The 23,398-nt window shown below is 49.1% G+C and overlaps 1 protein-coding gene across 1 annotated transcript in view; it reads left to right on the forward strand.

Annotated features, from left to right (window-relative positions):
• Positions 1–11,715, forward strand: part of SLC15A2 (solute carrier family 15 member 2) — a 72,121-nt gene extending 60,406 nt beyond the window's left edge. The window contains exons 14-23 of the mRNA XM_075609878.1: positions 124–212; positions 940–1,021; positions 1,541–1,675; positions 3,723–3,884; positions 5,281–5,327; positions 6,043–6,150; positions 6,866–6,959; positions 8,413–8,559; positions 8,933–9,037; positions 10,276–11,715. Of these exons, the coding sequence (XP_075465993.1) occupies positions 124–212; positions 940–1,021; positions 1,541–1,675; positions 3,723–3,884; positions 5,281–5,327; positions 6,043–6,150; positions 6,866–6,959; positions 8,413–8,559; positions 8,933–9,037; positions 10,276–10,461 (1,155 nt within the window). The 3' untranslated portion in view covers positions 10,462–11,715. The remainder of the gene's footprint in view (positions 1–123; positions 213–939; positions 1,022–1,540; positions 1,676–3,722; positions 3,885–5,280; positions 5,328–6,042; positions 6,151–6,865; positions 6,960–8,412; positions 8,560–8,932; positions 9,038–10,275) is intronic.
• Positions 11,716–23,398: the final 11,683 nt, after the last annotated feature.

The raw sequence follows: 23,398 nt of genomic DNA on the forward strand, positions 1-23,398 counted from the left end.
AAGCATCTCACAACTGTCTCGGGTGCAGGAGAAATTGGAGGGGTGCTGGGCACCTCACCCCCTGAATTCCTCGCCCGCGGAGCTGACAGTCTAAATGACACCTTTGCATTGTCTGTCCTGCAGATTCTGAATCCACTTCTGATCCTGATTCTTATTCCAGTGTTTGACCTTGGGATATACCCGCTGTTTAAGCTTTGTAAGCTCAGTTTTAAGTGAGTATGATAACCCTGTCCTCCTCCGCACTGGGTTTGTCCCATTATTGCAGCTGGTAGACTGTAGCCCGCAGCTCCCTATGTATCTTCTGTTATTCTAAGCTATTTCTATTTGCATTCTGTGCGGAGTTTTCTGGCTCCGCACTCACTATTGTGAGAAATAGTTGATATATTGTTTCTATGCCAGGTACTGTATGCCTTCTGGTTGTTACCAGTGCAGCAACTTGTCACTATATTTTAATAGCGGGCGTGAGGGAAACGATCATTGTCTTAACTATAAAAACCCTACACTTTAAATAATGCACTTTTAAACTCTTACACTGTGTGCAAGCCTCCCGACATTACAATTAGATTGTAAGCTCTTCAGGGCAGGGTCTCCTTTATGCAACTGAAGACAGAGAAGCCCAAATGTTACATCCAATTTGACAATATATATAGTAATTAGTATATAGTTAAATACTTCAATAATAATATTCTCATAAACAAAGGTCATTTGGTTAAACCCTTTGGCCAAAGCGTCACAAGCCTGCAGCCACCGTCTCCTTCAGCCTCGTGCTGCCCTTTACCTGCAGCCACCGTCTCCTTCAGCCTCGTGCTGCCCTTTACCTGCTGCACTTATTCCCAGTGTTTGGGATTTACTTCCCTCCTGTTGTAATGTTGTGTGTAGACACTATATAAATAAAGTGAAACATACGTACATACAACACGCTCTCCCTTCCCTCCTCAGGCCTATCCCAAAAATGGCCGTGGGCATGATCCTGGCAGCGTTGGCATTTGTAGCGGCCGCTGTTGTTGAGGTTAAAATAAATGTAAGTTTAAGTTGCCTCCCTGCTGCTTGTCATACTAATGTCCCCCTGATGTCCTCCTCTTCCTCCTGCGGATCCTGATAAAGACCTTCCTAGCCTCACAGCCCGTAGGCTCGCACTGCCCTCCCCACTATGCCATTATACCAAGGGGCTTGTGTCCTGATATTGTCGCTAACCCTTTCCCCCCCCCATTGTCCGGCCCTCCAGAATATGCTGGCGCTTTATAAATAAAAGTAAATAATAGTGGGAAAATACCACCTGCGTCTCCCGTTTTCTTTCTTTTATTTCCTTGCAACATAGTTGCAGCATGAAAATAATAATAATTATAAAATAATCCCCATTTCTGGGACCTCCAGACTGTGGCGCTTGTGTCTGTTACCTCCGCTGTGGAACATGTTGTCGCATTGTTAACAAAGGCTAACGATAATAATGCTCTGTTAAATATATTTACTTCTTACAGACTCCAACCTACTACTATGTAACTACTATGTAACTATGTAACCTCTGTTCTCTTGTACCCAGGAAACCAACCCCCCCGCGCCTCACGCCAAGCAAAGCCTTGTACAAGTCTTCAATCTAGCAGCCGATGAGATCACAATTACATTCCCGGGAGATGTCAATATTACACAGCCCAGTCTTTACAATAACCCCATGGTGGTAAGTGTATTCCTCCGTGTAATAACAATCACATTGTGTACGCAGGGCTGACACCGTATGCAACATTGTAGAATAATGCCAGTGCCGTAAGGAATACCTGGCCTGAAGAGCTTACATTCTAATATTTTGCAACCTGAGGTACACGGTCCCCTAGAACTTGGCTCCCATGTGAAAGGCCAGCACCTTAATGTTTCTCACAGGGCGCCTTTCTCTGGTGATGCTGACGCGGTCTGTGTAGTATTAAAGTGCGGGGTTCAACAAATATAACGGTAGCAGAATCCTTTTAGAAAAAGAATTAAAAAAATATAGATATCACTTTATTTTGCAGGGTTAGTCTCCAGTGAACGCAGACACAGTACTGCTACTTTCATTAGCAGCACCCTGATAAACGGCCTTTATGTCTCTGCCTCTGGAATTCCTTTTTGCCAGTGAGTAAGCAGCATTATACTGGCCCCGGAAACTGAGGAGCTCGCACTCTGTCTATAGCATGTTTAAGGGGCTTATTCTATATTGCCCCATTGGGCCATTTTCAGATCACATTCCCTATGAACCTCAATGGGTAATTACTTCCACAATTGGCCACTCGGCCGCTTTGGCCGATATAGGATAAATCCCTTATTATGATAAGAAGGACATGCTCTTTTTGCACTCAGTACTAAGCATGTATGTACTGTATGTATGTACTGTGTGTATGTATGTATGTACTGTATGTATGTACTGTGTGTATGTATGTATGTATGTACTGTATGTACTGTATGTACTGTACATACTGTATGTCTGTATGTACTGTGTGTATGTATGTACTGTATGTACTGTGTATGTATGTACTGTGTGTATGTATGTCTGTATGTAATGTATGTAATGTATGTATGTATGTACTGTATATATGTACTGTGTATGTATGTACTGTATGTACTGTGTGTATGTACTGTATGTCTGTATGTACTGTATGTACTGTCTGTATGTAATGTATGTATGTACTGTATATATGTACTGTGTATGTATGTACTGTATGTACTGTGTGTATGTATGTCTGTATGTCTGTATGTAATGTATGTATGTACTGTGTGTATGTATGTACGTACTGTATGTATGTACTGTATGTACTGTGTGTATGTATGTATGTACTGTGTGTATGTATGTATGTACTGTATGTACTGTGTATGTATGTATGTACTGTGTGTATGTATGTATGTATGTATGTACTGTATGTATGTATGTGCTGTATGTACTGTGTGTATGTATGTCTGTATGTAATGTATGTAATGTATGTATGTACTGTATGTACTGTGTGTATGTATGTATGTACTGTATGTATGTAATGTGTGTACTGTATGTATGTATGTACTGTATGTATGTATGTATGTACTGTATCTATGTATGTATGTACTGTGTGTATGTATGTATGTACTGTATGTATGTGCGTACTGTATATAAGCATCATTACATGAATGTATATTAGAGCAGTGGGAAGAGAAACCTAGAGACTGACATTGACTTCGCACAAGGACCACTCGACCCATTTGCCTATCTGTTGGGGAACCTCCGACCCAATTAGATCCTTTCATTTTCTTTCATATTTAGGATTTAGCCGTCTGTCAATCCCAAGCCTCTGGGGCCACCATCAGGTCAGGTTTTCAGGATAACCCTGCTTCAGCACAGGAAGCCACCTGTGCTGAAGCAGGGATATCCTGAAAACATGACCTGCTGGTGGCCCTTAAGGACTGCAGTTGGCCACCCCTCTGTTGGGAGTCAGTTCCATGAATCCACCACTCTTTCCGTTCAGAAGTGCTGAACCTCCTCACTTTCCCCTGAGCCTCCATTGAGATATTTTTCTCTATGAAATGAACCTTAAAATCTGCGCCTGCGTAAACCCTCCCCCGGGGAGATTTGTAACACGTGAGACGGACAATTAGAGATGGGATCGTAAAATCAAGGCCACTTCATTTGGCATTAATAAGGTGGCCTTGATACATAACGTGACGGACTGTTAATGTTTCCAGAATTGTGCAGGTAACGCTGTTTTCCGCGTTTTCCCTCTGCGCAGGATCCAGACTACGTGAGAATAAACCTTCCCGATCTGCGCAGTAATTTACAAGTCGCGTTATTACGCGGCAGAAATTCTTTCACCTGCGAAGTTTCTCTTCGGGAAAAAGCCGCGTACAGCTTACTCGTTTTCGAGAACGGCAACGGTCTACACTGCAAGCAGGTAACCCCGGGAATTATTTCATGGTAAACTGGTGCAGTTGTGCGTGGCGTTGGCAGCGCATTTCAAGATGTATATACTGCCGCAGAAATCTATACGGTAAGATTCACCCGTGTTCTTATTTGTTCTGTTCTCGCCTCATTTTCCAGGAAATTAGTAGATTTGCCAAGTTTGATATATTTAGTGGTAAAATAAAACCCCGAGGCATATTAGCGTACGCCGTGCGGACAGCAATTAAATAACTTTTCATTTGTTCGTGTCACTGCCAAAGTTACAATAATTATGTAGTAAATAAAAATCCTACTTGTGGTGTATTTGCACGTCTCAGACAGGTCTTCCCCTGCAGCCAGGGATTCTGGGTAATGACATGCAAATGAGCACAGTGAGTCACTCTTTACTTCTCATCCATTTTAACATGGACCCCTATAATAATAATAATTATATACAAATATAATCAGGTCAATACAAAGATGTTTTTTTTTTTTTTGTATTTATGGGTCGAACACTAACACAGGGTCACCCATTAAGGCCGTGATTATACCGAAAAACGTGCGCCACGTCTCGTGGAGCGGCGCCAAAACAACTAGCATAAATACAATGAAAGTGCTCATACCGATGGTGACGGTCACTGCGCGGCGTACTGCGAAGCGGGGCGGCTGGGGAAGAGACTTCCAGATTTGTTTTCCTCTTGTGACGGCCATGTCACGTGAGCAGTTCAGCCAATGAGGGTGAACCGCTCACGGCCACGCCTCTGCCACGCCTCCAAGCCTCCCCTGCTCCCCGGTATAATCAAGATGCCCGCTCGGCGGCAGCGCAGGGTGACATCACAGGATAGCGCTGCCGCCCTGCCGCTCTTGGTACAATTGAGGCCTAAGATTCAAGTAAAGAAGATCAGACCAGCAGCTAAATACATCATATCTTATCATATTAACCCTTTTGGCCCAATTGGCACTAGAGTTTTGGGTGTAATTAATGCAGCATTTCATTAAAAACCCTACCTGTTTAAAAAAAAAAAAAAATCCGTTGTATAGTGTTAGATAATACTTACTTTTCCCCACTATTTATGCCACTTTTAAGGATTTTCATTGGGTCTCTATAGCAACTATTTAGGAAGCCACAGCACTTCCTCTTTTGAAATCGCCGGCCATATTCAGTGTCTTCGCCGATCGATGACGGTAGAACCTGAAAACCTGACCTGTTGGTAGCTCTTGAGGACTGGAGATGGCCGCCCCTGATGTCGGACATTGTACTGTATTGTAAAATAGAATTGTGCCGGGGGCGCAGTGCGGCGCAGCTTTAATTAATGCAGGGTTGCCAGAACGCAGTAAACAGCTGAGAAAGGGTTAAAATGATGTGTGCTGTTGCGATTCCGGTATAAACCGTTCATTCTTTCTTGTAGGTAACAGATGAAAATACCAAACCGCCCAATGGGTTAGCTCGTGTGAGGTAAGAGAGGACTCAGGCCACCGAATGGAAATGCAGACATGGCACCGTCAGCATCCACGTATCTGGCCACGTATTACACCCAACAATACTGGCAGTGATATAACATCTAAAGTACACGTGCTCCAAATCCTTGCCCCAAAAGCTCACGATCTGTCACCTGGGCGAGCTGGATAAAAACTAATTGTGCATAAGAAACAGCCATAAAATTGAGGACAGGTGTTCATCGTCTGCCGTCTGCATGCTGGCAGGACACGGGGTGCCTAGGGGGGTCACGGATCAGCATTCTACAGGGATTTTATTTAACCCCTTCACTGACTGAGAGTCCACACCTTGCTGTGCAGGCCTGTCTGGCAGTGAATTGGTTAAATAATAAGAGATCATTTGACTAACCGAATATATTTGTAAGGAGAACTTCTCAAAGAGTTAAAATAAATAAAATAGAGATAATGTTACTATATCAAGGCACCGGGGCACTGAAGGGATTAAACGTGTATAAGGCGTTTGAGAGTCCATCCCCATCTATTGGAGATGGTTACAGGGCATTAGGGGTTAACAATTAGAATGATTGGGGTCACTAGTGTTGTGGGTTTATGTTCTGGGGTCCTGCAGTAGAAGCGTTGGTTGGTTGATACTTTGTAGCTCCTCTCTTTACAGCTGTAACATTGCCGTATGTCTCAGAGAAGTGGCAATAATCTGACATGATGTTTTCTTGCAGATTTATTAATACACGAAGCACACAAGTCAATGTCACTGTGTCTGACGCGGCTGAATCTGTTGATGGAAACTATGGCGTGTCGGCGCCTGTGGAGACGAAGAGAGCATCGTAAGACGTCTTCATTAGTCTGTAATATAGTGAGCGCATGCGCGCGTCAATGATAATTGCATGTGCGGGCCTGACGTTGATATAGTTGAGACTCGCACGGCCGTGAGCGTTGGCGCGGCAGATCTGAGGAAAGACATGAAATTTGTATTTTCACGCTGATGGCGCGCCACATGACACTGTGAGCCAGTCACGGTGAGGCCTACCCTTCTGAGGTCACGACTACGCCCCCATGCTACGCGCATCACCATTTGGACTACAGGCACAAAACGCGCACGCCACGTGCACGCGCGCCGGAGCTTACTATAAAACCATGTCCTGTATTAGGGTCATTCATTACAAGACTCTGACTTGTCACTGCCTATTAGTGCTGCTCTCCTACACCCTCCTCATTCTCCAGCACTAACCCTTCAATGAGCCTGCATTTTATAGGCTTAAATAGGGAAGTTAGGCCAAACTCCTGCTAAAGTCGCTTCCCTGACAATATTTGACTACTGTTCATAATGGGAATTTGTTTGTTTTTAAAGTACCAGTTTTTCACCATGGAAACTTTGAGAAATAATCACAAAAAAAGTCAGTTTACTTGGTGCAAATGTGTTTATCAATGTTTCCCGCATGGTGATATGTCCTAGTATATTTGAGGGTATATAACTATATAGTTCCGCTACTGATTAGATTATCTGTTTGCCTAATTGTATTTGCTTCTTTCCCTGACCAGATACAGTGGAAAGTGCAACATTGAAGGGAAAGACTATTCCATGCAGCTTGGTTTGTTAGATTTCGGAGGCGCATACACTGTCATTCTTGATAAGGTAAGTACTGTTCTGCTCCTGTATGGCCATGGTTTTCAAAATTTTACAGAAAAACCCCAGTTTAGCTTTATATGTGGACCTAAAAATGATAATGCTACTGTAGGGCATATGTAAATAAAACAATACAAGAACATACAGTACAGTATACTTTGAGTATCCTCTCTGCAGCGTGTGCTATCAGCTCTTACCTAACTTACTGAATTATAAACCATTTCTTTAAAGAAAATCAGAGAGGAAGCTACAAAACCATCAGAAATAAGTCCTTTGTGTAACTGTGAAGTTCTTTGTGTCCCATTGGGCAAAATCGTGTTATTAATTAAGTTGTTATTACAGTTTTTAAAAATATTAAAATAGAAAGCTACCAATGTATGTAAAACAAATATATAAAATTGGTTTACGCAAGGAAAAAAACATGACTAGACTAAACAAGCTGGACTGAATCTTTAAGATGTAGGGTTATTTTTTCTCTATGAACGTATGCACAATGGCTTGTACACCCTTCCGATATTCCACCTGCTGGAGCCAGTCAAACTCCCAGGAAGACTCTAGCTCTCCTTGGCATGGTTGCTCTGTTCAGCACCTTGGAGAGCAGGGCTGCTCATTAAACGTGAGGCTGGCCTTGCCAGGCTCTGTCCTGCACTGTGGCCTGGCCAGGCACTGTCCTGCACTGTGGCCTGGCCAGGCACTGTCCTGCACTGTGGCCTGGCCAGGCACTGTCCTGCACTGTGGCCTTGCCAGGCTCTGTCCTGCACTGTGGCCTTGCCAGGCTCTGTCCTGCACTGTGGCCTGGCCAGGCTCTGTCCTGCACTGTGGCCTGGCCAGGCTCTGTCCTGCACTGTGGCCTAGCCAGGCTCTGTCCTGCACTGTGGCCTGGCCAGGCTCTGTCCTGCACTGTGGCCTGGCCAGGCTCTGTCCTGCACTGTGGCCTGTCCAGGCTCTGTCCTGCACTGTGGCCTGGCCAGGCTCTGTCCTGCACTGGAGTTATTTGGTTGAAGAACAAAAATAACCATCCCTGAAAAAAATGAACATACTGCAATGTAGAAGTATGCTGAGTATCTCCATACAAATCCAGCCACTCAAAGCACTATCTAAAAGAAAATGAAGATTAGGTGAAGTGGGTGACTGTGCCTGGCGTGCGGACCTGCCGTGGTGCCCCCCGTCTCCCATCCCCCACAGTAGTAACAGGAGAGCTGGAAGGATTTCTGTGCCCCTAGTTTGGAAAGCGTACTGTTGATATTTTGATTAACCCTTTCACAGCCCGTGGGGCCAGCCATGCATCGCACAGCGAATGGGGTTAATATGCTGTCTTGGTTGGGGTATTTATTTTCATACTGACATAAAAAAAAAAATTGGAAAGAAAAACGATTCCGTGTCACATGGAGGTAAAAATTGGCCGGTTTTCTTGTTGTTACAGTCCGCACCTCTGAGGTGTCTGTTCTCTTTCTGATCCCAGGTCTCTGGAGACGAAATTCATGTGATAAAGACGGAAGACATTAAAGCCAACAGTTTCCATGTTGCCTGGCAGGTCCCACAGTATGTGCTCATCAGTGCAGGAGAAGTGATGTTCTCCATCACAGGCCTGGAGTTCTCGTACTCCCAGGTCAGTGTTTAACGGCTGACGGTTGCAGTCCCGCATAGGACGGAAATAAATCTCTGCCAGTGATGTGTCTGCAGAGTTAGACTGATATCCTTTTGTTCTAAAATCTGACACCTATTAGTTCTTATATTCTTTAGGAGAGTTTGATAAGCTGAAACATGGGCTTGGTTCAGCGGGGGGCCTTGAGTCTCCTGATTATCAAGCAGGAGCCCACTCAGCGGTAGGAGCCCAGTGGAGGAGAGAGCTGTCTGAGACCCGCTCCTCCGCCTGGCCCAGGACTGCTGACTGTCCCTCTGTCCCTCTGGGGTTAATATTTAGCTCAGTAGTGCAGAGAGATGCAGAGTTGTGTTGATGTGTTGTCCTTTCCCCTGACCAGGCTCCGGCCAGCATGAAGTCCGTACTGCAGGGAGGATGGCTGTTCACCATAGCGATTGGGAATGTGATCGTGCTAATTGTCGCTCAGGCTGGATCCTTGGCGCAGGTATAAATATTATTCCGTCCATGAGACACTGAGAACTCACGGCTCCGATGGCATCTAAAATCTTATATGGGAATTATTGTGAGATTGGGCGTGTGATGGTGGATAACTGGTGGTGTTTCCCATCTCTCCTTTGCCTCAATGTAATGTATTTGTTGTTTGGGGGCCAGCAATATGCGCAGAGCTTGTATCTGCCATCGCACGGACGTTTTGCTCACAGGATTTCTGGATGTGAAGGGGGAAGGGGGAGGGGGAGCTAATATTGTTTTTTTTTTTTTAAGTCCGTTAAGGTTTTTTGCTTATTAAGAGATCGGATCCAGTGACTGACCTACTTACTATAAATCAGGGTCCCTGGTTAAAGGGTCTCCTAGGATGAAAGTAAAATAAGGACATTAGCATGTTTATTATCTTACATTTATTTATTTATTTTAAACATCGTACTGACAGATTTTGATCTGCTACATAGGACTGACACTTTTAAACAGGGCTGGTCAACTCCAGTCCTCAAAGGCCACCAACGGGTCAAGTTTTCAGGATACCCCTGTTTCAGCACAGGTGGCTCAATCAAAGACTGAGCCACTTGCTGAGCCACCTGTGCTGAAGCAGGGATATTCTTAAAAACAGACCTGTTGGTGGCCTTTGAGGACCGCAGTTGGCTGCCCCTGCATTCAAGGCACAGGAGCCCCTCAATCACTGCCGTATCAGGGTTGAGTCAATAGGAAGCGCTTACACAGCACGTTACAATGGGATACACCTCATTCTGCTCTTTCCTAGCTCCCTTTCTTCATGGCAGAAACCGCCCTAGGTGTGTTGGTCTTTCTGGTGACCTGATTAGCAACAGATGCAAGAAACCTTAACGAGTTCATGAAATTTGACATTGAGGCAAGAAACAAAACCGATCTGTGCAGATACATCTATCAAGCCACAAAAAAAGTAATGTATCTGCACAGCTCTTTGGCTCAGGCTGTTATGGATATAAAGAGCTGTGAAGGTTCCATTTATTCATGCAGAAGTGGCCAACTCCAGTCCTCAAGGGCCACTAAAAGGTCAGGTTTTCAGGATATCCCTGCTTTAGCACAGGGATAATGACTGAGCCACTGATTGAGCTACCCGTGCTGAAGCAGGGATATCCTGCTATAGGGTCTTTGAGATGTAGGGTTGCAGAATGGAGTGTTCTGATTGGTCAGTTGCGCCTCCCTGATGTACTGTCTGCAATGCACTGTGTGTGTCTCTCCTTGCAGTGGGCTGAGTTTGTCCTGTTTGCTGCCCTCCTGATTGCTGTCTGCTTCATCTTCTCCATCATGGGGTATTTCTACGTCCCCATCGATCCTGATGATCTGAAGGAGGAGGATGAGGATGAGAAGAAGCATCTGCCAGATGAAAACCAGTACGAAATGACCCTAGAGGAGAAGAAAACAAGGATCTGAGGCGTATCTTATAAATAAATGTAAATACGGAGGGGAAGGTGTATATTTTTTAATTTGGCTCTTTTTTTGGCTGAAAATATGCTTTGCTCCTTGGAAGCATTATTGGGTCCGGTTCTGTTGTAGAAGCATTCCCATTATTTGTAAAACAATCAGCATGTAGTTAGGCCTGACCCAGGAATTTGATTGAAAGCTCCATGGGCGAGAGAGACTCATTGAATGAAGTTCCTGATCTCTCATACTTCTGTATCGCTGCTGGTAAAGTCCGCATTCAATGGGAGCTGCAAATACATGCAAAACATTTATTTACAACATTTTCTCTCAAAAACCATGTGCAACATTGTATTCCGTTAGTTTCTTAGCACAATACATTATTAATATTATTACTACCCGTTGTCCTTGCAAAGCATATGTTGTACTGTAGATGTAACCACTATTTTGCACTTTTTGAACAGATATTTTTCTGCTCATATCAATTTTATCTACAATCACCTCAGACTGAAAATTCAACAGCAACAGTAAAACAAAAATGTGTTCAGCAAATAAGCTTTATTTACACCTGAAATAATCTAAATGACAACTTGGAATGTAAGCTCTTCGGGGCAGGCACTCCTTTCCCTATTGTTGTATGTCTGAAGTGCTTATTGCCATGAATGTGTTATAATACTGTGTCACAAGTGCGGTAAAGCGCTATATAAATAAAGATATACATACATCTGAACATGGATATATTCAGCACTGTTCTGCATGGAGATATATGGGCATAGTCCATATACCATACACCTGAAACGTTTCACACTTTTGGCTCCTTCCCTGTAAATCTCCCTTCAGGTGCATGAGACATTTCGTGTGACATGGCACCATCTCACTTTGTTGAATAAGCCCCAGTATCCTCCAAGAACATGTTCTCCAAACTTTCACTGCTCACCTGAAAACTCACCTTTGTAGTGAGCCATTTCAATAGCTCTGTAAAGTCCCTACCCTACTCATTGCAGACACCCTTACTCACTCTCTTAGTCATGCTCTATAAACCAAAACACTCACACGTGCCCCTGATGCATCTATAACGTTGTCCCTCATTGTGACTGAGCTCTTGCAGGGCAGGGACTTTATCTCAATGCTTTATTGTATATTGTATGCACATTTTTTAATTTTGTATTAATTTCCCCAGTATTACTGTGTATATCTTGAATATTATTTATGTCAATCTAAATACTGTATAAATAAAAATATACCAGCAACCTCTGGAGCACAGTATGGAAGGAAATCATTGAAATACAGATTTTGTCGGGACTGTCACATTTGCTGGGAATGTCCACGGTTCAAGATGCCCTGAACTAGGAGATGACCTTTCTATGTCATGACTGAGTGTAGTAATGGGTCAGTGAGGGCTAAAGGAGAAGAGTGAGGGGCAGAGCGGTTGGATCTCCCACTTAGTTATCCATAAAGAGGTTACAAAATGGTTCGGCCCCACTGTCAGCCCTAGATATATGCTAGTTGACAGTGGAGATCAGGGACGATCGCCAGTGTCCCTACTTCCTTGTTTGATGGTTGGTAACCAGAGTAGCTCATGCATGGAGTTCTCCTATATCTGTGTAGCATAGCCTCCGGCCGCTACATATTTTCCTGGGCCCTACCAGTGTAAGTCCTGTTAGGTGCAGGCAGTGGATGGGTTAATTCCTTCAGAAAGGCCTTGTATGCTATTGCAGGCGTGGGTACATTTGATGTATCCAAGGGCGGGCCTAGCAAAAGCCAGAAAGTGTCAGCTTGAGGTGTGGATACTGGTTGGGTCACATGCTGGATGTGATGGCCTGTCAGTATCCAGACCTGCTCTGTTATGGGGCAGTGTTACAAGCACAACCCAAGGGTATAAATTCTGGCACTTTCCAAAAAGTGGGTGTGTCTCTTTCCTCCCCCTGTGGGGTGTGTACCAGCTACCCTGGGTCTCATTAAGAGGCCTCAGGAGGAGCACCATGCAGAAGGTCTGGTATGGGCCTCAAGCCCTATCAGTAATACCTTCACTAGGGGAAGCAAGGAAAGTGATGTACCTGCTGTAAGATCCCGAACATGCAATAAATACCATGGAAACATCTATCAGAGAGATTCACTGTCTTGGGCTAAAGAAAGGTGTCAGCCTGGCCCATCCTACTATTCAGAGGATCCACGCTGACTGGAGGCGCTGCAACCAATGAACAAAGGTACCCTGTGAACCTGTCCTGATTCCCCACACCACCACGGAAGTGCTCAGCCCTCTTGTTACCTCACAGGTACGCAGCACACCGCAGTAAATATGGAGTAGCAGACCTAATCTCACTTAGGGTGGGGGTAAAGGGGCTACATCTGAAACGCTTCCAATCGGTACAGTATCTTATTAGTGCAGGAAGGAGAGAATACTGCCAAGGATGCAGCATGACAAGCAGTGTTCAAAGGCTGCGCTCCCACTGTTAGACCTGTCACCAAAGTGTTCCGAAAATGTAGAGGATATATACAAAAAGAAAACTGACTTCTCAGAGGTAATGGAGTGGCCATAGGTCAGGGCTTTTTAACTGGTGGCCCGCTGGCCAAATGCGGCCCACAAAAGAATTTGAAGTGGACTTTTTGCTTTGTTGTTGCTGTGGCAGCTAAGTGCAGTTTTGTTCACACTAAAACACTTGGAAAGTAATGTAGATATATATGGTACAGATGTTACAAATTATTATACTTCAACATTTTGCAAGTAAGTATTTCAATGTATTGAAAATCCCTGCTCTCTGATTGGTTAAAATTCCGGCATTATTAATTCAGTAATGCCTGGAATTTTTGCAGCTTGCAATGTGTTTATTTCCAGCCAATCAGCTTTCAGAACAGCTCTGAGACAAGGCAGGGGATTGGTCAGGAGGCAGGAACAGCTCTCAGACAGGGCAGGCGATTGGTCAGATAGCAGCAGCAGGCAGTGACTCCTCCCCCTCCCTCCGTGAAAACAGCTTCATTTTGAGTTGATGGTGATTGTGGGGGAATGAACCCCTGTGATCCGGTGCTTCTAAAAATCCATAAGTGAATCTGGGTGTATGTAGACAATGTCAGACACGTGTAGAACAAGAAGGGCTGCTACACAGGCATAAAGATCCTGTTAGAGGGGACCGGCAACCGCAGCAGCATACGGCAGAATGAGAGATAAACCCGGGTAGGGGGCTATTGCACAGGGAAAGGTGTAGAGACAGGGAAAGAGGCAACCGTAAGCTACCTCTCCCGTGTACTCACGAAACCGTCGCCTGCTGCCCTGAAACGACCCGGTCTGTTCACTGCCTGTGCTTGGCCGGTCCCGTCTCCTCGGGTGTCGCGCTGGTTCGTGACGTCATCCCCGAGGGCCGACAGCTATGCTGGAGATGAACGGGAACTGCACTGCCAAATCAGCGATCCTGAGTAGCCCTGGAACAAGTGCAAGGGGCGGATCCAAGTGCAGTCATCAGGAAGGGAAGTGAAGACCAGCTCCCAGCTCCGTGTAGCAGCCTGCGTGCTCCGCCAGAAGTAGCAATAACAATTTGTGGTGTGTAGGCGGTCACTGCAGCAGGAATTCAACCGCAAACGTGAATGGTTAAAACAGCTTTATTAAACCTAGAATGCTGCGCATCACAGAGATCACTCTGACGCGTTTCGTTCCTGTGTGGAACTTTATCAAAGATAAATCTTTATCTTTGATAAAGTTCCACACAGGAACGAAACGCGTCAGAGTGATCTCTGTGATGCGCAGCATTCTAGGTTTAATAAAGCTGTTTTAACCATTCACGTTTGCGGTTGAATTCCTGCTGCAGTGACCGCCTACACACCACAAATTGTCATTTTGAGTTGAGGAGCGAGAGTTTTTGTGTAGCTGCAAAGTAAATGGCTGTCGGCAGTTTGTTTGTAGCTGCAGTTTCTTTGTGTGTGTGTATATATGTATGTAGCTGAAGTTTGTGTGTGTGTGTGTGTGTGTGTGCGTGTGTGTGTGTGCATGTATAGCTGCAGTGTGTGTGTGTAGAGCTGCAGTGTGTCTGTGTGTACACAGAGGGGGGGGGGCAGTGTGTGTGTGTGTAGCTGCAGTGTATGTGTGTAGAGCTGCAGTGTGTGTGTACACAGAGGGGGCGGCAGTATGTGTGTGTGTAGCTGCAGTGTGTGTGTGTGTAGCTGCAGTGTATGTGTGTAGAGCTGCAGTGTGTGTGTACACAGAGGGGGCGGCAGTATGTGTGTGTAGCTACAGTGTATGTGTGTAGAGCTGCAGTGTGTGTGTGTGTGTGTGTGTATACACAGAGGAGTTGGCAGTGTGTGTGTGTGTAGCTGCAGTGTGTGTGTGTGTATACACAGGGGGGGGTGGCAGTGAGTGTGTGTAGCTGCAGTGTATGTGTATAGAGCTGCAGTGTGTGTGTGTGTGTGTGTGTACACAGAGGGGGGCGGCAGCATAATATTTTCCAGAGTGGTTCTATTTCCTGTGTTTTTAAAATAAAAATATCTGACATTTTTGGGGAATAAAAGCTCCTCTTAGAGTTGGTGCTAACACCGCTGAACTTCCATGGACTGGGTGGTGAAGGGGAAAGGCGTGAAGGCGTTAGCTGCAGCTTCCAAAACACAATTATCACAGATATGAAGTTCCCAATTACTTTCTTAATTTATCATAGCCGCTGTTTATTAAAAATCAAAGAAGCCAGAAGAGGCTTAGCTATTAAACGAGCTGCTCATAATAAATAATGGTGACAATATCATCATTCATCTGTGCAGTGTCCTGTTCTAATTGAATTTTTCGGAGTTCACTGAATTTCGTGAACACTCTGAATTTTAAATGCTTATAAATAGTAAACACAGACAAGAAATCCCTTTACTTGCATATATTTATCACACTGGCGTCTTTGAGATACCTAGATTGTGATTACAAATAATGCTCTTTTTAAATTACCCCAAATATTCAGAAAGTTTAGAGTAACTTGGTTTATGATCTATAAAGAAGATGAGAAGGAGAGGCTCAGTGAGACACTGACTGGCACTGAGTGTGAAGCAGGGGAACCTGGGAGAAGGAGCGGCTCAGTGAGTAACGACAGTGACTGGCACTGAGTGTGAAGCAGGGAATCCTGGGAGAAGGAGCGGCTCAGTGAGTAAAGACACTGACTGGCACTAAGTGTGAAGCAGGGGAACCTGGGAGAAGGAGCGGCTCAGTGAGTAACGACACTGACTGGCACTGAGTGTGAAGCAGGGGAGCCTGGGAGAAGGAGCGGCTCAGTGAGACACTGACTGGCACTGAGTGTGAAGCAGGGGAACCTGGGAGAAGGAGTGGCTCAGTGAGTAAAGACACTGACTGGCACTGAGTGTGAAGCAGGGGAGCCTGGGAGAAGGAGCGGCTCAGTGAGTAAAGACACTGACTGGCACTGAGTGTGAAGCAGGGGAGCCTGGGAGAAGGAGCGGCTCAGTGAGACACTGACTGGCACAGAGTGTGAAGCAGGGGAACCTGGGAGAAGGAGCGGCGCAGTGAGACACTGACTGGCACTGAGTGTGAGGCAGGGGAACCTGGGAGAAGGAGCGGCTCAGTGAGACACTGACTGGCACTGAGTGTGAAGCAGGGGAACCTGGGAGAAGGAGCGGCTCAGTGAGTAAAGATACTGACTGGCACTGAGTGTGAAGCAGGGGAACCTGGGAGAAGGAGCGGCTCAGTGAGACACTAACTGGCACTGAGTGTGAAGCAGGGAACCTGGGAGAGGGAGCGGCTCAGTGAGACACTGACTGGCACTGAGTGTGACGCAGGGGGACCTGGGAGAAGGAGCGGCTCAGTGAGTAAAGATACTGACTGGCGCTGAGTGTGAAGCAGGGGGACCTGGGAAAAGGAGCGGTTCAGTGAGTAAAGACACTGAGTGGCAGTGAGTGTGAAGCAGGGGAACCTGGGAGAAGGAACGGCTCAGTGAGTACAGACACTAACTGGCACTGAGTGTGAAGCAGGGGAACCTGGGAGAAGGAGCGGCTCAGTGAGTAACGACACTGATTGGCACTGAGTGTGAAGCAGGGGAACCTGGGAGAAGGAGCGGCTCAGTGAGTAACGACACTAACTGGCAGTGAGAGTGAAGCAGGGGAACCTGGGAGAAGGAGCGGCTCAGTGAGTAAAGACACTAACTGGCACTGAGTGTGAAGCAGGGGAGCCTGGGAGAAGGAGCGGCTCAGTGAGACACTGACTGGCACTGAGTGTGAAGCAGGGGAACCTGGGAGAAGGAGCGGCTCAGTGAGACACTGACTGGCACAGAGTGTGAGGCAGGGGAACCTGGGAGAAGGAGCGGCTCAGTGAGACACTGACTGGCACTGAGTGTGAAGCAGGGAAACCTTGGGAGAAGGAGCGGCTCAGTGAGTAACGACACTAACTGGCAGTGAGAGTGAAGCAGGGGAACCTGGGAGAAGGAGCGGCTCAGTGAGTAAAGACACTAACTGGCACTGAGTGTGAAGCAGTGGAGCCTGGGAGAAGGAGCGGCTCAGTGAGACACTGACTGGCACTGAGTGTGAAGCAGGGGAACCTGGGAGAAGGAGCGGCTCAGTGAGACACTGACTGGCACAGAGTGTGAGGCAGGGGAACCTGGGAGAAGGAGCGGCTCAGTGAGACACTGACTGGCACTGAGTGTGAAGCAATGGAACCTGGGAGAAGGAGCGGCTCAGTGAGACACTGACTGGCACTGAGTGTGACGCAGGGGGACCTGGGAGAAGGAGCGGCTCAGTGAGTAAAGATACTGACTGGCGCTGAGTGTGAAGCAGGGGGACCTGGGAAAAGGAGCGGTTCAGTGAGTAAAGACACTGAGTGGCAGTGAGTGTGAAGCAGGGGAACCTGGGAGAAGGAACGGCTCAGTGAGTACAGACACTGACTGGCACTGAGTGTGAAGCAGGGGAACCTGGGAGAAGGAGCGGCTCAGTGAGTAACGACACTGATTGGCACTGAGTGTGAAGCAGGGGAACCTGGGAGAAGGAGCGGCTCAGTGAGTAACGACACTAACTGGCAGTGAGAGTGAAGCAGGGGAACCTGGGAGAAGGAGCGGCTCAGTGAGTAAAGACACTAACTGGCACTGAGTGTGAAGCAGGGGAGACTGGGAGAAGGAGCGGCTCAGTGAGACACTGACTGGCACTGAGTGTGAAGCAGGGGAACCTGGGAGAAGGAGCGGCTCAGTGAGACACTGACTGGCACAGAGTGTGAGGCAGGGGAACCTGGGAGAAGGAGCGGCTCAGTGAGACACTGACTGGCACTGAGTGTGAAGCAGGGGAACCTGGGAGAAGGAGCGGCTCAGTGAGACACTGACTGGCACTGAGTGTGACGCAGGGGGACCTGGGAGAAGGAGCGGCTCAGTGAGTAAAGATACTGACTGGCGCTGAGTGTGAAGCAGGGGGACCTGGGAAAAGGAGCGGTTCAGTGAGTAAAGACACTGAGTGGCAGTGAGTGTGAAGCAGGGGAACCTGGGAGAAGGAGCGGCTCAGTGAGTAACGACACTGATTGGCACTGAGTGTGAAGCAGGGGAACCTGGGAGAAGGAGCGGCTCAGTGAGTAAAGACACTGACTGGCAGTGAGAGTGAAGCAGGGGAACCTGGGAGAAGGAGCGGCTCAGTGAGTAACGATACTGACTGGCACTGAGTGTGAAGCAGGGGAGCCTGGGAGAAGGAGCGGCTCAGTGAGTAACGACACTGATTGGCACTGAGTGTGAAGCAGGGGAACCTGGGAGAAGGAGCGGCTCAGTGAGACACTGACTGGCACTGAGTGTGAAGCAGGGGAACCTGGGAGAAGGAGCAGCTCAGTGAGACACTGACTGGCACTGAGTGTGAGGCAGGGGAACCTGGGAGAAGGAGCGGCTCAGTGAGTAAAGACACTGACTGGCACTGAGTGTGAAGCAGGGGAACCTGGGAGAAGGAGCGGCTCAGTGAGACACTGACTGGCACTGAGTGTGAGGCAGGGGAACCTGGGAGAAGGAGCGGCTCAGTGAGTAAAGACACTGACTGGCACTGAGTGTGAAGCAGGGGGACCTGGGAGAAGGAACGGATCAGTGAGTAAAGACACTGACTGGCACTGAGTGTGAAGCAGGGGAGCCTGGGAGAAGGAGCAACTCAGTGAGTAAAGACACTGACTGGCAGTGAGAGTGAAGCAGGGGAACCTGGGAGAAGGAGCGGCTCAGTGAGTAACGATACTGACTGGCACTGAGTGTGAAGCAGGGGAACCTGGGAGAAGGAGCGGCTCAGTGAGACACTGACTGGCACTGAGTGTGAAGCAGGGGAACCTGGGAGAAGGAGCGGCTCAGTGAGTAAAGACACTGACTGGCACTGAGTGTGAAGCAGGGGAACCTGGGAGAAGGAGCGGCTCAGTGAGTAAAGACACTGACTGGCACTGAGTGTGAAGCAGGGGAACCTGGGAGAAGGAGCGGCTCAGTGAGTAAAGACACTGACTGGCACTGGGTGTGAAGCAGGGGAACCTGGGAGAAGGAGCGGCTCAGTGAGACACTGACTGGCACTGAGTGTGAAGCAGGGGAACCTGGGAGAAGGAGCGGCTCAGTGAGACACTGACTGGCACTGAGTGTGAAGCAGGGGAACCTGGGAGAAGGAGCGGCTCAGTGAGACACTGACTGGCACTGAGTGCGAAGCAGGGGAACCTGGGAGAAGGAGCGGCTCAGTGAGTAAAGACACTGACTGGCAGTGAGAGTGAAGCAGGGGAACCTGGGAGAAGGAGCGGCTCAGTGAGTAACGATACTGACTGGCACTGAGTGTGAAGCAGGGGAGCCTGGGAGAAGGAGCGGCTCAGTGAGTAACGACACTGATTGGCACTGAGTGTGAAGCAGGGGAACCTGGGAGAAGGAGCGGCTCAGTGAGTAAAGACACTAACTGGCACTGAGTGTGAAGCAGGGGAGCCTGGGAGAAGGAGCGGCTCAGTGAGACACTGACTGGCACTGAGTGTGAAGCAGGGGAACCTGGGAGAAGGAGCGGCTCAGTGAGACACTGACTGGCACAGAGTGTGAGGCAGGGGAACCTGGGAGAAGGAGCGGCTCAGTGAGACACTGACTGGCACTGAGTGTGAAGCAGGGGAACCTGGGAGAAGGAGCGGCTCAGTGAGACACTGACTGGCACTGAGTGTGACGCAGGGGGACCTGGGAGAAGGAGCGGCTCAGTGAGTAAAGATACTGACTGGCGCTGAGTGTGAAGCAGGGGGACCTGGGAAAAGGAGCGGTTCAGTGAGTAAAGACACTGAGTGGCAGTGAGTGTGAAGCAGGGGAACCTGGGAGAAGGAGCGGCTCAGTGAGTAACGACACTGATTGGCACTGAGTGTGAAGCAGGGGAACCTGGGAGAAGGAGCGGCTCAGTGAGTAAAGACACTGACTGGCAGTGAGAGTGAAGCAGGGGAACCTGGGAGAAGGAGCGGCTCAGTGAGTAACGATACTGACTGGCACTGAGTGTGAAGCAGGGGAGCCTGGGAGAAGGAGCGGCTCAGTGAGTAACGACACTGATTGGCACTGAGTGTGAAGCAGGGGAACCTGGGAGAAGGAGCGGCTCAGTGAGACACTGACTGGCACTGAGTGTGAAGCAGGGGAACCTGGGAGAAGGAGCAGCTCAGTGAGACACTGACTGGCACTGAGTGTGAGGCAGGGGAACCTGGGAGAAGGAGCGGCTCAGTGAGTAAAGACACTGACTGGCACTGAGTGTGAAGCAGGGGAACCTGGGAGAAGGAGCGGCTCAGTGAGACACTGACTGGCACTGAGTGTGAGGCAGGGGAACCTGGGAGAAGGAGCGGCTCAGTGAGTAAAGACACTGACTGGCACTGAGTGTGAAGCAGGGGGACCTGGGAGAAGGAACGGATCAGTGAGTAAAGACACTGACTGGCACTGAGTGTGAAGCAGGGGAGCCTGGGAGAAGGAGCAACTCAGTGAGTAAAGACACTGACTGGCAGTGAGAGTGAAGCAGGGGAACCTGGGAGAAGGAGCGGCTCAGTGAGTAACGATACTGACTGGCACTGAGTGTGAAGCAGGGGAACCTGGGAGAAGGAGCGGCTCAGTGAGACACTGACTGGCACTGAGTGTGAAGCAGGGGAACCTGGGAGAAGGAGCGGCTCAGTGAGTAAAGACACTGACTGGCACTGAGTGTGAAGCAGGGGAACCTGGGAGAAGGAGCGGCTCAGTGAGTAAAGACACTGACTGGCACTGAGTGTGAAGCAGGGGAACCTGGGAGAAGGAGCGGCTCAGTGAGTAAAGACACTGACTGGCACTGGGTGTGAAGCAGGGGAACCTGGGAGAAGGAGCGGCTCAGTGAGACACTGACTGGCACTGAGTGTGAAGCAGGGGAACCTGGGAGAAGGAGCGGCTCAGTGAGACACTGACTGGCACTGAGTGTGAAGCAGGGGAACCTGGGAGAAGGAGCGGCTCAGTGAGACACTGACTGGCACTGAGTGCGAAGCAGGGGAACCTGGGAGAAGGAGCGGCTCAGTGAGTAAAGACACTGACTGGCAGTGAGAGTGAAGCAGGGGAACCTGGGAGAAGGAGCGGCTCAGTGAGTAACGATACTGACTGGCACTGAGTGTGAAGCAGGGGAGCCTGGGAGAAGGAGCGGCTCAGTGAGTAACGACACTGATTGGCACTGAGTGTGAAGCAGGGGAACCTGGGAGAAGGAGCGGCTCAGTGAGTAAAGACACTAACTGGCACTGAGTGTGAAGCAGGGGAGCCTGGGAGAAGGAGCGGCTCAGTGAGACACTGACTGGCACTGAGTGTGAAGCAGGGGAACCTGGGAGAAGGAGCGGCTCAGTGAGACACTGACTGGCACAGAGTGTGAGGCAGGGGAACCTGGGAGAAGGAGCGGCTCAGTGAGACACTGACTGGCACTGAGTGTGAAGCAGGGGAACCTGGGAGAAGGAGCGGCTCAGTGAGACACTGACTGGCACTGAGTGTGACGCAGGGGGACCTGGGAGAAGGAGCGGCTCAGTGAGTAAAGATACTGACTGGCGCTGAGTGTGAAGCAGGGGGACCTGGGAAAAGGAGCGGTTCAGTGAGTAAAGACACTGAGTGGCAGTGAGTGTGAAGCAGGGGAACCTGGGAGAAGGAGCGGCTCAGTGAGTAACGACACTGATTGGCACTGAGTGTGAAGCAGGGGAACCTGGGAGAAGGAGCGGCTCAGTGAGTAAAGACACTGACTGGCAGTGAGAGTGAAGCAGGGGAACCTGGGAGAAGGAGCGGCTCAGTGAGTAACGATACTGACTGGCACTGAGTGTGAAGCAGGGGAGCCTGGGAGAAGGAGCGGCTCAGTGAGTAACGACACTGATTGGCACTGAGTGTGAAGCAGGGGAACCTGGGAGAAGGAGCGGCTCAGTGAGACACTGACTGGCACTGAGTGTGAAGCAGGGGAACCTGGGAGAAGGAGCAGCTCAGTGAGACACTGACTGGCACTGAGTGTGAGGCAGGGGAACCTGGGAGAAGGAGCGGCTCAGTGAGTAAAGACACTGACTGGCACTGAGTGTGAAGCAGGGGAACCTGGGAGAAGGAGCGGCTCAGTGAGACACTGACTGGCACTGAGTGTGAGGCAGGGGAACCTGGGAGAAGGAGCGGCTCAGTGAGTAAAGACACTGACTGGCACTGAGTGTGAAGCAGGGGGACCTGGGAGAAGGAACGGATCAGTGAGTAAAGACACTGACTGGCACTGAGTGTGAAGCAGGGGAGCCTGGGAGAAGGAGCAACTCAGTGAGTAAAGACACTGACTGGCAGTGAGAGTGAAGCAGGGGAACCTGGGAGAAGGAGCGGCTCAGTGAGTAACGATACTGACTGGCACTGAGTGTGAAGCAGGGGAACCTGGGAGAAGGAGCGGCTCAGTGAGACACTGACTGGCACTGAGTGTGAAGCAGGGGAACCTGGGAGAAGGAGCGGCTCAGTGAGTAAAGACACTGACTGGCACTGAGTGTGAAGCAGGGGAACCTGGGAGAAGGAGCGGCTCAGTGAGTAAAGACACTGACTGGCACTGAGTGTGAAGCAGGGGAACCTGGGAGAAGGAGCGGCTCAGTGAGTAAAGACACTGACTGGCACTGGGTGTGAAGCAGGGGAACCTGGGAGAAGGAGCGGCTCAGTGAGACACTGACTGGCACTGAGTGTGAAGCAGGGGAACCTGGGAGAAGGAGCGGCTCAGTGAGACACTGACTGGCACTGAGTGTGAAGCAGGGGAACCTGGGAGAAGGAGCGGCTCAGTGAGACACTGACTGGCACTGAGTGTGAAGCAGGGGAACCTGGGAGAAGGAGCGGCTCAGTGAGTAAAGACACTGACTGGCAGTGAGAGTGAAGCAGGGGAACCTGGGAGAAGGAGCGGCTCAGTGAGTAACGATACTGACTGGCACTGAGTGTGAAGCAGGGGAGCCTGGGAGAAGGAGCGGCTCAGTGAGTAACGACACTGATTGGCACTGAGTGTGAAGCAGGGGAACCTGGGAGAAGGAGCGGCTCAGTGAGTAACGACACTGATTGGCACTGAGTGTGAAGCAGGGGAACCTGGGAGAAGGAGCGGCTCAGTGAGACACTGACTGACACTGAGTGTGAAGCAGGGGAACCTGGGAGAAGGAGCGGCTCAGTGAGTAAAGACACTGACTGGCACTGAGTGTGAAGCAGGGGAACCTGGGAGAAGGAGCGGCTCAGTGAGTAAAGACACTGACTGGCACTGAGTGTGAAGCAGGGGAGCCTGGGAGAAGGAGCGGCTCAGTGAGTAAAGACACTGACTGGCACTGAGTGTGAAGCAGGGGAACCTGGGAGAAGGAGCGGCTCAGTGAGTAAAGACACTGACTGGCACTGGGTGTGAAGCAGGGGAACCTGGGAGAAGGAGCGGCTCAGTGAGACACTGACTGGCACTGAGTGTGAAGCAGGGGAACCTGGGAGAAGGAGCGGCTCAGTGAGACACTGACTGGCACTGAGTGTGAAGCAGGGGAACCTGGGAGAAGGAGCGGCTCAGTGAGACACTGACTGGCACTGAG

This window comes from Ascaphus truei, chromosome 7 (assembly GCF_040206685.1).
Source record: "Ascaphus truei isolate aAscTru1 chromosome 7, aAscTru1.hap1, whole genome shotgun sequence".
Taxonomy (NCBI): domain Eukaryota; kingdom Metazoa; phylum Chordata; class Amphibia; order Anura; family Ascaphidae; genus Ascaphus; species Ascaphus truei.